This window comes from Mauremys reevesii, linkage group 6, assembly GCF_016161935.1.
Source record: "Mauremys reevesii isolate NIE-2019 linkage group 6, ASM1616193v1, whole genome shotgun sequence".
Taxonomy (NCBI): domain Eukaryota; kingdom Metazoa; phylum Chordata; order Testudines; family Geoemydidae; genus Mauremys; species Mauremys reevesii.
Genome location: NC_052628.1, coordinates 15,191,441 through 15,206,167, shown reverse-complemented (window position 1 = coordinate 15,206,167; position 14,727 = coordinate 15,191,441). Strand labels below are relative to the sequence as shown.

The 14,727-nt window shown below is 43.8% G+C and overlaps 1 protein-coding gene across 3 annotated transcripts in view; it reads left to right on the top strand.

Moving 5' to 3' along the window:
- The window catches only part of MYO5B (myosin VB), a 347,217-nt gene that overhangs the window by 330,111 nt on the left and 2,379 nt on the right, over positions 1-14,727 (top strand). For all 3 annotated transcript variants that reach the window (XM_039543124.1, XM_039543123.1, XM_039543125.1), the window contains 6 exons: positions 2,731-2,882; positions 4,402-4,491; positions 6,516-6,666; positions 7,896-8,181; positions 10,490-10,664; positions 13,163-13,243. In XM_039543124.1, coding sequence (XP_039399058.1) covers positions 2,731-2,882; positions 4,402-4,491; positions 6,516-6,666; positions 7,896-8,181; positions 10,490-10,664; positions 13,163-13,243 — 935 coding nt within the window. The remainder of the gene's footprint in view (positions 1-2,730; positions 2,883-4,401; positions 4,492-6,515; positions 6,667-7,895; positions 8,182-10,489; positions 10,665-13,162; positions 13,244-14,727) is intronic.

The window sequence follows — 14,727 nt, the reverse complement described above, 5'->3', positions numbered from 1 at the left end:
TTGTGCCCCATATCTTCACACAGCTAGTGCACTTTTGGTACCATGTAAATAGTAGCATATTAGAAATGGGTTTGACGGCACATAAATGAAGAGTGAAGAGTTGTGAAGAGTTCCATTATATTTGAGAACGGGCGGCACAGGCAGTGCCAGGGGAAATCTCTCAAACTGTTTCAAGAATTTTATAAAAACAAAGGGTTTTGGAGGGTTTTTTTTTTAAATCAGTGTTGGGGATAATCACTTCAAACTGCCCAGCAAACCCCTGAGGGACTGGTAATTAGCCACACTTCTGATCGTCTTCCAACAAATAGTAACCAGCATCTGTGACACATAGGGTGACCAGATGTCCCAATTTTATAGGGACAGTCTCGATATTTGGGGCTTTTTTTAAATATAGGCTCCTATTACCCCCCACCCCTTGTCCGGATTTTTCACACTTGCTGTCTGGTCACCCTAGTGACACATGACTTGAGATTCCCCTGGCCCAGAAATCTGGAACTATTTCTAGATGAATCCCAGCACCATATGTGTTTGCTTATAACTGTGAGTGTCCAGAGTCCCCTGCACGAGGTGCTCAGAACCTTGCAGCATTGAGCCCTGAAAGAGGGAATGAAAAACAAAAGTAGTGAGTGTTTTGGTCAGATCAAGAACCTCCTTTATCCAACTCTCTCATATAAGCTGCCGTCCTCGTGTTTTCTCTTCCCACTTAGTAGTGTGCTTTAGATTCAGTGCTGTTTACTTATCCAATATTTGTGAAGGAAGGGTGAACATTCAGTTGAGGCATGGACCACCGAGGTTCAAGTCCTGGAGGCTGAATATGCACAGCCAGAGAGCAGGGCTAATTTGAGGCTGAAAAATGTGTTTGTTGTGTTGACTGGGCATGGGAGTGAATTGCACTGTTTATTATTCTATTATTATAAAATGAATTGCATTCCTCTTCTCTTTTCTTTACTGGTATCTTATCTTCTCTGCTATAATAATATAAAGACTTTTCAAAGCCAAGATTTGTTTTAAAAAAAAAAAAAAATTTGACAGACAGACAGACACACAACATTTCATGAACACAAGAGAAGGGGGGTGTGGGTTGGTGAACTCTCTGCCTGCATGGCTAAGATTGCCTTGAGAGAGCCAGAGTCTGTAGAGAAGAAACATTTAACAGGGCAGCATTGTATCCACTATCTCCAGACATGAATTGTTACACTGAGGAGTTTGCACTTTGCGTGACTGGGACAAGAAACACAGTTGAACTGCCACCCCTGGCTGGTCTTCCCCCTCCCCCCCAGTCCCACACTCGGCTTTTCCTCCCTCCCGCCCCCGCGCCGCGCCGCCTCCTCTCTCCTGTCCCCAGCCCTGCTCAGAAGTGTCCATCGTTATCCTGGGATTGGCTGGGGTCACCCGGTCCCCATTGCTCCCCATTGCTGGGGGGCCTTGCCACGGCGGCAGGCATGGTCACCTGGAAAGATTAACTGATTGCACACACCACACCTGGCTGCAGGAAGGAGATTTTTAAAAATTCCCGGGCATTTAAAGGGCTGGTCACCTGAGGCAGAGCAGTAGAGTGCAAACTGATGAGCAGAGTGGCTGAACAGGAATTCTGGGATAGCTCAATGTTCTAAAACGGTATGGACAGAATTCATGCCTTCATAGGAAACTCATTGACTTCAGTGGAGTTACACCAGCAATAAATTCACTTCCAATTTGTCTCATTCTTTTGTTGTTGTTAGATGTAATTCTTACTCAAGGATGACAATGCATTGGAAATGCTAAAATGAAGCTGTAATTCCTTAAGTGGGCAATAATTGTCAACCTTACACCCAGGGGCGGCTCCAGGCACCAGCACGCCAAGCGCGTGCCTGGGGCGGCAAACCACGGAGGGCGCTCTGCCGGTCGCTGCGAGGGCGGCAGGCAGGTTGCCTTCAGCAGCATGCCTGCGGAGGGTCCGCTGGTCCCGCAGCTTCGGCGGACCTCCTGCAGGCGTACCGCCGAATTCGCGGGACCGGGGACCTCCTGCAGGCAAGCCGCCGAAGGCAGCCTGCCTGCCGTGCTTGGGGCGGCAAAATACCTAGAGCCGTCTCTGCTTACACCATGATGGGTTGACACATGGAAAAGGGATATTACAATACAGACCTTCAGCCTCTTATAGGCCTGTGGAACAGAAACATTTTGTCATCTAAGCCATTCTGAGGTCTCTGCAATATGCACCTCCTGAGCACTACTTATGCTGAAGGCTTTGGTTGGAGCGCTGCTGGCACGTGCACTACCATCCAATACTCAGGTTTTTGTCACACTTGCCTCACTTTGCATTAGTGTTTATGATTTCTGTTATCACACCTGCGCATAATGAAACTCTACAAAAAGTAAATGAAGAATGGTACCAGATCACAGCAGTTACTTTTAAAGTTCCTCCTCTTTGGGCAATCCCTGCTTTCCCATTAAATATTTAGTAAATTCCACCACACGCTATACTGATTCAGCATGTTGATGAAGAGTAGATTGAGTAGATGGTATTTCTGGAGTGGTTTTTGTACACGATAGCGGGGCAGCTTGTATGAAGCATTTTCAATAAGTTCAGGAATTTCTCAGACATGAGCTTAAGTTGCAATGTTTGGTACTGATCTTTCCCAGATGTGTGGGATATTGGTTTCCACACATCTCTACTGTTTCTGATTCTCCTGCTCAGCTAACAAAAGTTAGGTTGTAAGAAGACTCCCTTTTGTTTTGTTCCACTTCTAGATCTCAAACCGCAGACAGTTTCTGCCACAGTTCCATGTCTTCCTGCTTACATCCTCTACATGTGCATCAGGCATGCAGATTACATCAATGACGACCAGAAAGTGCACTCCTTACTCACCTCCACCATAAACGGCATTAAGAAAGTATTAAAGGTATGTCGTCTTTGTATTAAAATGAGCTCCGAGGCTGCATGTGATGTAACACTCTAGTTCTGAGGTTGAAGTAGGTACCTAAAGACGTCTCATTTTTTAGATTCAGATGGCAATCATGCAAATATTCAACAAACTCGTGCCCTGAGTATAATATTGACATGATATTACCATTGATTATTGCTGTTTGTTTTACTCTGGGATTCTCTTTTAAAGTCAACTAAATATAGATAATAAAACTGTCCCAGTACATGTGGGTTTTAAAAATCATCGAAGAGTTAGATGCAAATTACTTTTCTACGGATAGGAGAGATGCTTGGATTTTGCTTCTGAATTGAGAACAGGGGAGGCTGGCTCTTTTCAGTACCTGTGCTATAACCTAATGTGCTGGTCACATATAGCTTTAATGTCCGTGACACTCCAGACCAAAATAGACTCTGATTTATAACCGTTTATCCCAATCTCTTTCAGCTAGGCCCTGCTTCATTTCAAGCAAAGACAAAGTATGAAATGTCTGCAGTGGGATGAATCATTAAAGATCCAGCACAAGCAGGGCCATCCCATCCTAATTAACATTTAGTTCTTAGCCAAAGAATCTTCCAGGATTTAGCTGAACTACAGTAAAGAACTACAAAAATGGAATTATTAATTATACTGAGTACTTCTGCCATGCTTTTCATTTCCAAATTGCTGTACTAACATGAATTTCTATTTCACCTGCCTCGTAAGGGGGATGGTTTTATATCCATTTTATACATGGGAAAACAGAGGCACAGAGAGGTTGTGATTTGCCTGATGCCAGCGAGTGAATCATTGTCAAACTAGGATTGGAATTTAAAATTATTGGTGACTGTGCACGTGTTCAATCCATTAGGCCACACAGTGGTGCCTCTCCACTTCGTTTGTAGGTTAAGGAAGCTCTTTGTTAAACAGAATGCTTGCATTCAGAGTGAAGCCCTAGGGCATGTCAGATATAATACAGTAGCACTACAGGTTAAACTTATGTTCAGCGCCACATCTCTTGATGACTCACATAGCTATTAGACCATCAAATCCGGTGTCCTGTTTCTGTCAGTGGCCTATATCTCATGCTTCAGAGAATGGCAAAACAAACTAACACGATGCATCTAACCAAATGAACAGTGTCGTACATGTTGGTGGAGAATCCTTCCTAATCCATGCAGGTGATTTGTTCGTGCCTTGAAGCATGTGATTTGATTAGCTAATATTACTATATGGGCCACGTTCTGCTTTGTGCTGCACTGTTGCAAATTCAGAGCAACTTCAGTGACTCAAATGGAATTACTCTGGAGTTACACTGTTGTAATTAAGAGCAGAATTTAGTAGCCGCCATGGTACCAGAAGGTAACAGAGATTTCATGCAGGAATGAAAATAGCATGCCATTCATTGCATGTGTTGTACACAGAGTTATAGTTCTGCTATTAGGACAGCCACCTTGTCCGAATAGACCAGTTTCATATGCCAAAGAGGAATCTCACATATTAATTTTGCTCTTCACAGAAACACAATGATGACTTTCAGATGACGTCATTTTGGTTGGCTAACACCTGTCGCCTCTTACATTGTCTAAAGCAGTACAGCGGGGATACGGTGAGACATTTATGTAAAGAATAGAGCTTCAGAAAAACATTCACCCAGTTTTGAAATCTGTTGTTCATTCCATTTAAGTGCTCATCTCCAGGCACCCCACTAGGATGTTAAACTATCAATAATCATGCTGAAATGGTAAAAAAAAAAAAAATAAATAAAAAAAAAAAGCTTTGAAAGATTCTTACAACAAGGGCCCGAGTCTCTGCTCACTGACTCTGGTGTCACTCAGGAGTGGCTCCTGTGACGTTCGTAGAGGAATACTGGTGTAAAACTTGTTTCAGTGGAATATCAGACCCTTATTTTAAAATTTTTCCCTCTAGTTATAGCAATGTTCAACCTCACAATTAGGATGCCGCACCTGTTCTGTGATTGAAAAAGTCTTCTCTCGGGTCCAGTACTGAGATCCCTCCCCTGGACTTCAATGCAGTCAGTTTGCAGGATTGGGCCCTTTATTAAGATGATTTTTAAACAGAAAAAAAAGGGTTTAAATCTTTTTTCTGAAAGTGATTGCTTTTTCTTAAATTGTGCTCAATTAGTTCTGAACTTCTGAGGTGCGAGAGATCAAAAACTACTAATCATAACATAAAGTTTATTCAGGGAGGAGGAGGTAATCTCTTATACAAGTCTTCTTGATACAGTTTTCACACCTGTTCAGTTTAATGTCGATCAACTTTGATAATCTGTGGCCAAATCAGATTCTCGCAGTTCTGGTAATATAAAAAATCTTTATATGGTACCTGTCCACTGGGATGTTGACACCGTTTTAGGTACAGCCATATACTATGGTACCAAAATTTGGAACATAGAAGATGCTTGTGTAGTTCCCTTCTAATTCACTCTTGATTTGTGTTAAACATAGCCCGCTGTTACGCTTCAAAGGATACAGGCAAGAATATTTGTTTAGGCCCAACGTTTCCTTGGAATCAAATTATCTGTCAAGATTCTGTAGATTCTAATGTGGGAGACGCTGTATAGGCAATAATTTGTATACAGTATGAAAGGAATTGTATGGGTAAGGTTTGGTCAGTAACAGTGGTTTGTGCTTCTGTGTGCCCTCTGCTGTCTCTGTAGCAGTACTGCATTTAACAAAAACGAGGAGTCCTTACGGCACCTTACAGACAAACAAATTTATTTGGGCATAATCTTTCGTGGGCTAGAACCCACTTCATCAGATGCATTGAGTGGAAAATACAGTAGCAGGTATAAATACACAGCACGTGAAAAGATGGGAGTTGCCTTACCAAGTGTCAGTTTAACAAGATAATTCAATTAACAGGAAAAATTACTTTTGTAGTGGTAATGAGAGGCCCATTTCAAACAGTTGACAAGAAGACTCGAATAACAGTAGGGGGAAATTAGCATGGGGAAAATTAGATTTTGTAATGACCCAACCACTCCCAGTCTTTATTCAGGCCTAATTTGATGGTGTCCAGTTCTGCAGGGGAATTCTCAAGTTGTTTGTTAAAAGCAGAGCTGAAAACTTTGGGAGACACCTTCAAAAAATTAGGTTTTTTAGTGTATAACTCATAAGTTAACCAAGAGGTCAAAATATTTTATCATCATGCAAATATTTCCATTCTTACAAAGAAGTTTTAATTTTAAGATTAAAATATGTGGCTCCTGGCGGCTCTGAATAAGTATGTGCTCATGATACAACAAATGGGTAGCCTAGTGTTTAACAGGGAACTGAAACAGTCATTTTCAACTCAATGGGAAACATGCTTTATCTTTTAATTAACTGCAATTCCTTTCCACTTGCTGAAATTAAAATGAAGCTGATTACGTAATGATACTTCATTTTAAAAAATTCTAACAACTTATGAATAAGCTGTTGAATAATCGTAGGTGATTTTTGAGTCTTGATCTTTTCTTCAACTTTTAAGACCAAAATCTACAGTAGGTAGCATTCTAGAAACATTACACTTTCATTTATTTTTACAGGCCTTTATGCAGTGATGTCAGTGGACTGTTATTAGGCGGAATAACAGAACGGGGGGCTTTGGTCTCTCTTTTTTTGTTTTTAGGGTTTTATGACACAAAATACCGCTAAGCAGAATGAGCACTGTCTTAAGAACTTTGACCTCACGGAGTACCGGCAGGTTTTAAGTGACCTTTCCATTCAGATCTATCAGCAGCTCTTTAAGATAGCAGAAGGCATGTTGCAACCAATGATAGGTATGTGTGGGGTATTTATATTATGTGAAGGTGTATACGAGACCTTTGCTCTGTGTTAGCAACATTTCTCCCCACCCAAACGAAAGCATGTGGCGGTATAAAACAGATAACAGTTTAAGAAAAATATCCCTGGTGCTCTGGAGAAGGCTACTATGATTGGTGGCTTTATTTATAAAGTTCATGAATGAGACAGTGCTTGAACTGAAGGGAAAGTCAATGGGATTTTTCCCAGTGATGGAACAGTCTATCTTCCTCCTCCTTTTGGGGAGCTGGTAGTGCCAAGAAGTGGAGCTATGACATTGTTTCTAATCCCACAGTCCTCTGACATGGATATGAAGTTTGTGTGCAACTGTAGAACCAAAAATCTCAGTCATGAGAGAAGGGACGTCTACAAAAAACTATTCTGCTTTACAAGGGTGCATCAGAATAACAAGAGAGAAAATACCTTTGTCACTTTGTCCATCTTCCTGCCAGTGAAGGACTGCTCCCTTCAACAATATATATTCTCTAGCTATGAGGTTTCCACCACTTCCCTTGGGAGACCTTTAGGAAATGTTTACACTATGTTCTTCTAAAACTGTTATCACACCCCTCATACCTATACCTGCTTGTACCGTGCTGTACCATCTCAGCGTGTGCAGCCTTTTGCTCCTTGGAGAGACGTGTCATATCTCTCCATTAATCGTTACTTAGCCAATGGATACAGATTTATTTCTTTTAATCTTCTTTCCCAGCCACTTAATCACTTTAAATGTAGACTTGATTAAGGCTACAGGTTGGGACTAAAAGGAGAGTTTATTATAGCTCTGGGCAGAGGTATTTGTAATTTTCACAGTATGTTAAGTAAGTTCTTCTCCTTAACAATAATACATAGGACTTTTCACCTTCAAATTACTTTATAGCTATTAACTAATTAATCTTCCCAACTGAAGTACACCGCTGAGGTAAGTACAGTAAGTTAAAGTTATCCCCATTTACAGATGTTAATGACTCTCCCCAAGCCACAGAAGGAATCTGTGCTGGGATTAAAAACTAAGATGTTCCTGGATCCCAGTCATTTCCTCGTACCATTAGGCCATAATATTGTCTTGTTTTGTAGAATGTAGCATATTAGCAACTACATAAAATTAAGCACAGATTACATGGACTCTAACAAATCACTCCTGGTGATTTATAGGGAAATGTAGGCCTTGTCCCCATTCCTTTCTGAAATTTCCCCCCACCCCCAGTGTCTGCAATGTTGGAAAGCGAGAGCATCCAGGGTCTGTCAGGCGTGAAGTCAATGGGCTACAGGAATCGATCATCCAGCATGGTAGATGGTGACAACTCTTACAGTTTAGACGCAGTCATTCGCCAACTGAATACGTTTCACAGCATCATGTGTGACCAGGGCCTGGACCCGGAGATTATTCAGCAAGTCTTCAAGCAGCTCTTCTATATGATCAATGCAGTAACGCTGAACAACCTCCTGCTGAGAAAAGATGTCTGTTCATGGAGCACTGGTATGCAGCTCAGGTAGGACAGTGGTGGGAAGGCACCTGCTTATGTACAGGCAACTTGTTAATTTTGTACAGTGGGGAAGGTGGTAGACTAAATATTCCAGCAGAAAAAAGACGGGAATTTTATGGGACTAGCAAAGCTGTGTGAAATACAACAGGGAATGCATCAGAAACCGCAGAAGTCCAGGAATAAAAGCAGGCAGGAAGGAGCAGAATATAAAGTGAATTCCAATTGCATAATAACTGCAACAGATTATTCACTTTGTGTTTCAGATTTAAATGCTCATTACAGTGCCTATCTGTACTGCAGTATCACAGACATTTCTAACATGCCCACCATAGAAATATCTGAGGCTATTAGGTTCATGCAGACAGACCTGTGAGCCTGTGCATATATCCCTGTTCACTTCAGATGGGCTCCATGCAGGCACAAGGGTCTGTCCATGTGGATCTGATTACAGAATCAGGGTCCAGGTGCCTAGTATCTATCTTAATATTTAATTTGCTGTGATTATGGGAATTCCAGAGGGTATTTAGTGCAACCGTACAAAATAGCAATGAAAACTTACCTGCCATGGCACAAACCTATCCAACTGCCTTTTGTGATACACATTAATGATGATTTAAAAACAAACTCCTAATGATATTTTGCTTGCATGCTGAGATCAGAAAGACTAGGACTCTGCTTGAGCACAGGAGTGTGGGGGAGGCACCTCGGGTCAGAGTTTCAAAGGTATTTAGACTCCTAGTGGGATTTTCAAAAGCACTTAAGCAGGTTAAGTCAGGGCCGCCCAGAGGGGGGGGCAAGAGGGGCAATTTGCCCCAGTCCCCGAGCCCCACAGGGGCCCGCACGAGAGTTTTTCGGGGCCCCTGGAGCGGGGTCCCTCACTCGCTCCGGGGGCCCTGGAAAACTCTTGCGGGGCCGGGCGCAGGAGCTTCTTCGCTCCCGGTCTTCGCCGGCGGGGGGTCCTTCCGCTCTGGGGCGGAAGGACCCCCCGCTGGCAAATTACCTCCGAAGACGGAGCGGGACCCACCGCCGAAGTTCAGCTCGGTCTTCGGCGGTAAATTCGGCGGCGGGGGGCCCTTCCGTTCCGGGACCCGCCGCCGAAGTGCCCCGAAGACCCGCGGCGGGGACCCTCCCCCGCCGCCGAATTACCGCCGAAGACCGGGCTGCACTTCGGCGGCGGGTCCCGCTTCGGTGGTAATTCGGCGGCGGGGGAGGGGTCCCCGCCGCGGGTCTTCAGGGCACTTCGGCGGGGTCCCGGAACGGAAGGGCCCCCCCGCTGCCGAAGACCCCGGGCCCCCGGAATCCTCTGGGTGGCCCTGGGTTAAGTAACTAACATTGAGATCAATGGAAGTTAGGTGCCAGGGCCGATGCAACCCATTAGGCAACCTAGGTGGTTGCTTAGGGCATTAACATTTGGGAGGTGGCATTTTGGGGGTGGGACCTTCCACCACCTACGGCAGCAAAAAAGCTGGCGGTGCTCCTGTTAGGTGCCTAACTTGCTCTTAGGTGTTTTTCAAAATCACACCAGCAACCTAAATACCTTTGAAAATCTAGCTGCTTGTGCCCTTCTACCTTTACACAGCTAAATAAAATCTAGCCTGTAACTTTATGAATATTCTCCTGCAGGCCCACCCAGAGGGGGGGGCAAGAGGGGCAATTTGCCCCAGGCCCCGAGCCCCACAGGGGCCCCCACGAGAGTTTTTCGGGGCCCCTGGAGCGGGGTCCCTCACTCGCTCCGGGGGGCCCGGAAAACTCTTGCGGGGCCGGTCGCAGGAGCTTCTTCGCTCCCGGTCTTCGCCGGCGGGGGGTCCTTCCGCTCCGGGGTGGAAGGACCCCCTGCTGGCGAATTACCGCCGAAGATGGAGCGGGACCCGCCGCCGAAGTTCAGCTCGGTCTTCGGCGGCGGGGGGGCCCTTCCGTTCCGGGACCCGCCGCCAAAGTGCCCCGAAGACCCGCGGCGGGGCCCCCCCCGCCGCCGAATTACTGCCGAAGACCGGGCTGCACTTCGGCGGCGGGTCCCGCTTCGGCGGTAATTCGGCGGCGGGGGGCCCCCGCCGCGGGTCTTCGGGGCACTTCGGCGGCGGGTCCCGGAACGGAAGGGCCCCCCGCCGCCGAAGACCCCGGGCCCCCGGAATCCTCTGGGCGGCCCTGTTCTCCTGTGGTTTGTGGAGTCCAGGTTCTCAGGACCACTTAATCAGTATGTATCACACATCTGCATCAAAAACTCCACTCGTTCCAGCAGTGCAATGTTTCTTGAACTTGTAAATGAGCCCTCAGAAGGAAACTTTTAACTGACATCTTACTTGTGTGGGGCCAGGTATAACATAAGCCAGCTGGAGGAATGGCTGCGTGGGAAGAATTTGCAACAGAGTGGAGCAGCAGAGACAGTGGAGCCCCTGATCCAGGCAGCACAACTGCTTCAGCTCAAAAAGAAAACATCAGAAGATGCTGAGGCTATCTGTTCCTTGTGTACATCCCTCTCTACGCAGCAGGTAAGGGACTGGAGAACATGTTTGCTGTGAAACAGGTGTGAGTTCTTTCCCATGCAGTAAGGATGCTTTAGGACATGGTGCTCCTCAATTGTCACATGCTGGGTGGGACATATCCTTTTTGAGTAATTTTCTGGTCACATCCTGCCCTCCCAGCTGCTACTGCTGCCAAGAAACTAGCTGCCAAGCTCTCTAACTCTCCTGACAGGTAATCTCTACATTCGCTGTGCAGGATAGGATCAGGATCAGATGAGTCAGCTGTGGGTAATGCACACACATCTCTGAGTCAGCTGTCCCCACTTCAAATTCCTCTTCCTCCTTTAGTAGTGGCTTCAGAGCCCAGCTGTGACTTCCCTTGATGGTGATGCCACCTCCTCCGCTTCCAGCTTTAGATAGGACCATCCCACACAACCCAGGCAGCTACAATGGGAGAAAACACTTGTGGGGCGATCCTCATAACTAACTGTTCTGCTGAATAGTCAGTGATACTTCTTTTAAATGCAATAGGTATTCTGTAAAACTGTAATAAAACCATCTTGCTATTTCGTAATAACAAGAATCCTCTACAAATCTGTAGCAGTGGTGCCTCAAAATTGATTTACTGTTGGCCTGTGGGCTGCCTTCCAGCTTTGCCTTTGGCAGACAATGAACAATTTGCCAGTAAGTGTTACAGGCCTCCAGAATAAAAGCTCGGAGTTTCTTTTGGACCAAACTTCACAGGAACGTTACAAAGTGTATTTAATGGGAAGGGAAGGAAGGAGGAGTAGAGCAGAAATATATGCCTCTGGGGCATTCATTACAAAACGAGAGAGAGAAAAGGTGAGATCTCCCACATCATCCCTTCTGTGTACAGGCCAGTCTCTCTCACTGCAGTGTGTAGAGGTCAAGACGCATGCTACAACATGGAATATTCTTTTACAATATAGAATATTCTTCTAGGGACTGATGTTTATAGCTGAGCTTTCAGATGATGTCATTGTTTTTCAGTCCTAGTAGCTGAAAGCTTGTGCTGTCATACAGGTGTGGCAATTGGGCCAAGTAATCCATCATCTGTGCAGTCTCCCTCATACAACCAATGAAACACTTGTATGCAAACTAGCTGTAGAATAAGGATGGCAATTGGTTGAGTAACCTCTGATATCACAGTGGTCTAGAACTCGTGGCACGGTGTAGATGCATGCCTTGCTGTCACATGGGTGTAATTAGTTAAGTCAAAATGGCTGAGAACATAAAAATCAGACTGTAACAGACTATAAATCCCAGTGATGATTTAGCCTGGTAATATTCTGAACAAAGAGAGTTCTCAACCATGCTTGTAACTGTTTGCATTTCTTCACACTGATTCAGACATTCAGAGTGACAATACTAGAATGATATTATATAGAACATTTCACAGTGCCACTGTTTTTGCTAGGGGCTTCAGTAGACCATGAAAGCCAGGGTCCTACCCTGAGAAGCTTAAAGTATAAATCAGTGGTTTTGTCTTTGTGACCCAGCATCCACAAGCAGCTTCTTATCAGGGCCCACTCTATCCTAAAAAAGTGTGCTCAGAGCAAGAATTCATGAATAGATTTTGAGGTGACAAAAGATTGACAACTGCTACTTCAATGTACCAGTTGTTCATTGGGTCTGATCAGGCTTCCATTTAAATCAATGGCAAAACTCCTGTAGTGGAGCAGGTTCTTAATCTTCAATATTCAATTGTACACCCTTTTATCTGACAAAGGGTGGAAGCGAGGGGTAGTGTGGGGTGCTGGGTGTTCTAATTCTCCCTCCACCACCATCTGTGCAGCCTTTGGAATTAACACTTGTCCTCCACAGAAGCTGAGTGGAATGGGTGGGGGATAGAGGGCCATGGATGAGGAGCTGCAGCAGGATTGAGCTAAAACCAGAAAGGGTGTGGCCGAAGTGGCAGCAGGAGCATGAAGGAGGGAGCAAGTCGCCTATCCAGAGTCTTCCTGGATCCTAATGCCCATGTGGTGCAACCTTGCATGTGTCCCCATCACAAACCCACCCGTAGGCTGCGACCCACCAGTTGGCAAGTACTGTTCTAAAAATGGACTTGACAGATAGGTGAGGATATAACGTGCATCACGAAGGGAACAAGGGAGCACAAGAAATTTGAAATATGCTTGCGCCATTAGTCAGGTTGCTCACCCACAGGTAGTTTAATGACATTCAAAGATAAATGTTGTAGACCCTCATCTCCTATTTTCTACATACAAGGTTTTCTGTTACTTTTCATTCAGTTCTGTTCAGCTTTCTTGAGATTCTGAGTATTTACACTAAGTTAAGATGGTTAGTCCACAACCTTCTCTAATGACATGAAGCAGCACTCCCAGCGTTCCTCAATTTACACATCTTAGCTGTCTCCTATATGGAGACTGATGCAAAATTCTACAAAAGTGACAACATCAAGAAACTGGGTAGCGACTCTTCATGCCGCTGAAAAGTTCAGCTGCTGCTGGCCATCTAAAACTCTGTTGTTTTGTTTCCAACAGATAGTAAAGATATTAAATCTCTATACTCCTGTTAATGAGTTTGAAGAACGTGTGACAGTAGCCTTCATACGAAACATTCAGGTAAGTGAAATGGCCATAAAATGGAGACAAACACCAACAGTGAAAATTCTTATGTAAAATGGAGACCAGCAACTGTGAAAATCCAAAGAGAAAATGGTATCGATTTAGCATTAATGTTCCATCTCACTTCTCTCTCTTCTTTTAACACATGATTATGAAGGTTCAGTGCTTGTAATCAAAGGTTCTCTGATTGTTAAAGGGACACTGTCAGCCTACTGAAGCCTTCACGTATACATCCTTAAATAGTAATATCTTACTGTTCTACAAAACTTCTCTTCCTGAAAAATGCCTCAGAACACATTACCAACTACTCTCACTACCCACCACTGAAACGCAGCCATCTCTGGAGAGGGATGTGTCAGTCCTTCAACACTGTTTAACATGAGACTATCACATAACAGTTTAAAAGGGAAAGAAGCATACCATGTCCAACTGAAATAACGAGAGGCAGTTCATGAGTGATAAATATATGCTGCCTAATCAGAACTGGCCAGAATGTAACGGTCAGCACTTCTACCTTTGCGTCATGGGATTGTTCCTGACCACAAAAGGCTAGGTGGTATATTTAACGTGAAGTTAAATTAATTTAGCTTCAATACACAAAGTAACTTTACATTTAACAGATAGCTAGAATTGGTATCTAATCCTTAGAATTATTCATCACGTTTTTGTTTTAATATATTACTTTAATTGGTTTCATATTAGTTGTACATGAACATAACAGAGCATAACATCAAGTTATTCAAATTCACTCACACTTATTTTTTTATTGTAAAACAAAGACAAAACAAGATTGGGTAATTTTAGAGAAGCCCTCAACAGGAAACAAGAAAAATATTGTATTGCAAGTTATATCTGCAATATGGACATTTTTTTTCTTTTGGTCTAATGTTCTGGGTAAAATAACACATTTACGCAAAATAGCTGCTCTTGCCCCATCATGCTGCTTTCTCTGATAAGATTTCCGTTTTCTAGTCAGATATGCTATAAAATTATATTATCCAATTTTGAGTTCCGTTTACCTCACAATTCATTTCTAATAAATCAAATATTCCAGTGTACAGTAGCAAAAGAACAGAAGGAAATGATGCTTAAATCAGTGTATGATACAAGACTCTCTCAACTTTGCTTTCTTTGAATTTACATATTTTATGATCTTGAAAAGATACCAGGAATCTCCATCAAAGCCAGAAAGCATTTTTATTCTGCTTTAAAATACTGATAAAAATGAGTAATAATTCTTTACATGCATGTAGAACTCTTCATTGTAAAGGATCCCAATTCATTTAATAAATTATAACCTGAGCTCTGGTCACTTCTATGTAGGTACTTACATGGCCCTTATCAGTAGAGCTGGGCGAATAATTATTTATCAGGTCACCGGCAGTTCCAAAAAACAAACAAAATAAATTTGGGTCTGCTCGAGTTTGGAAACTCTGAAAAACTTCGGTGAATTGAAAAAGTCTGTTTTGGGTTGAAGGAAA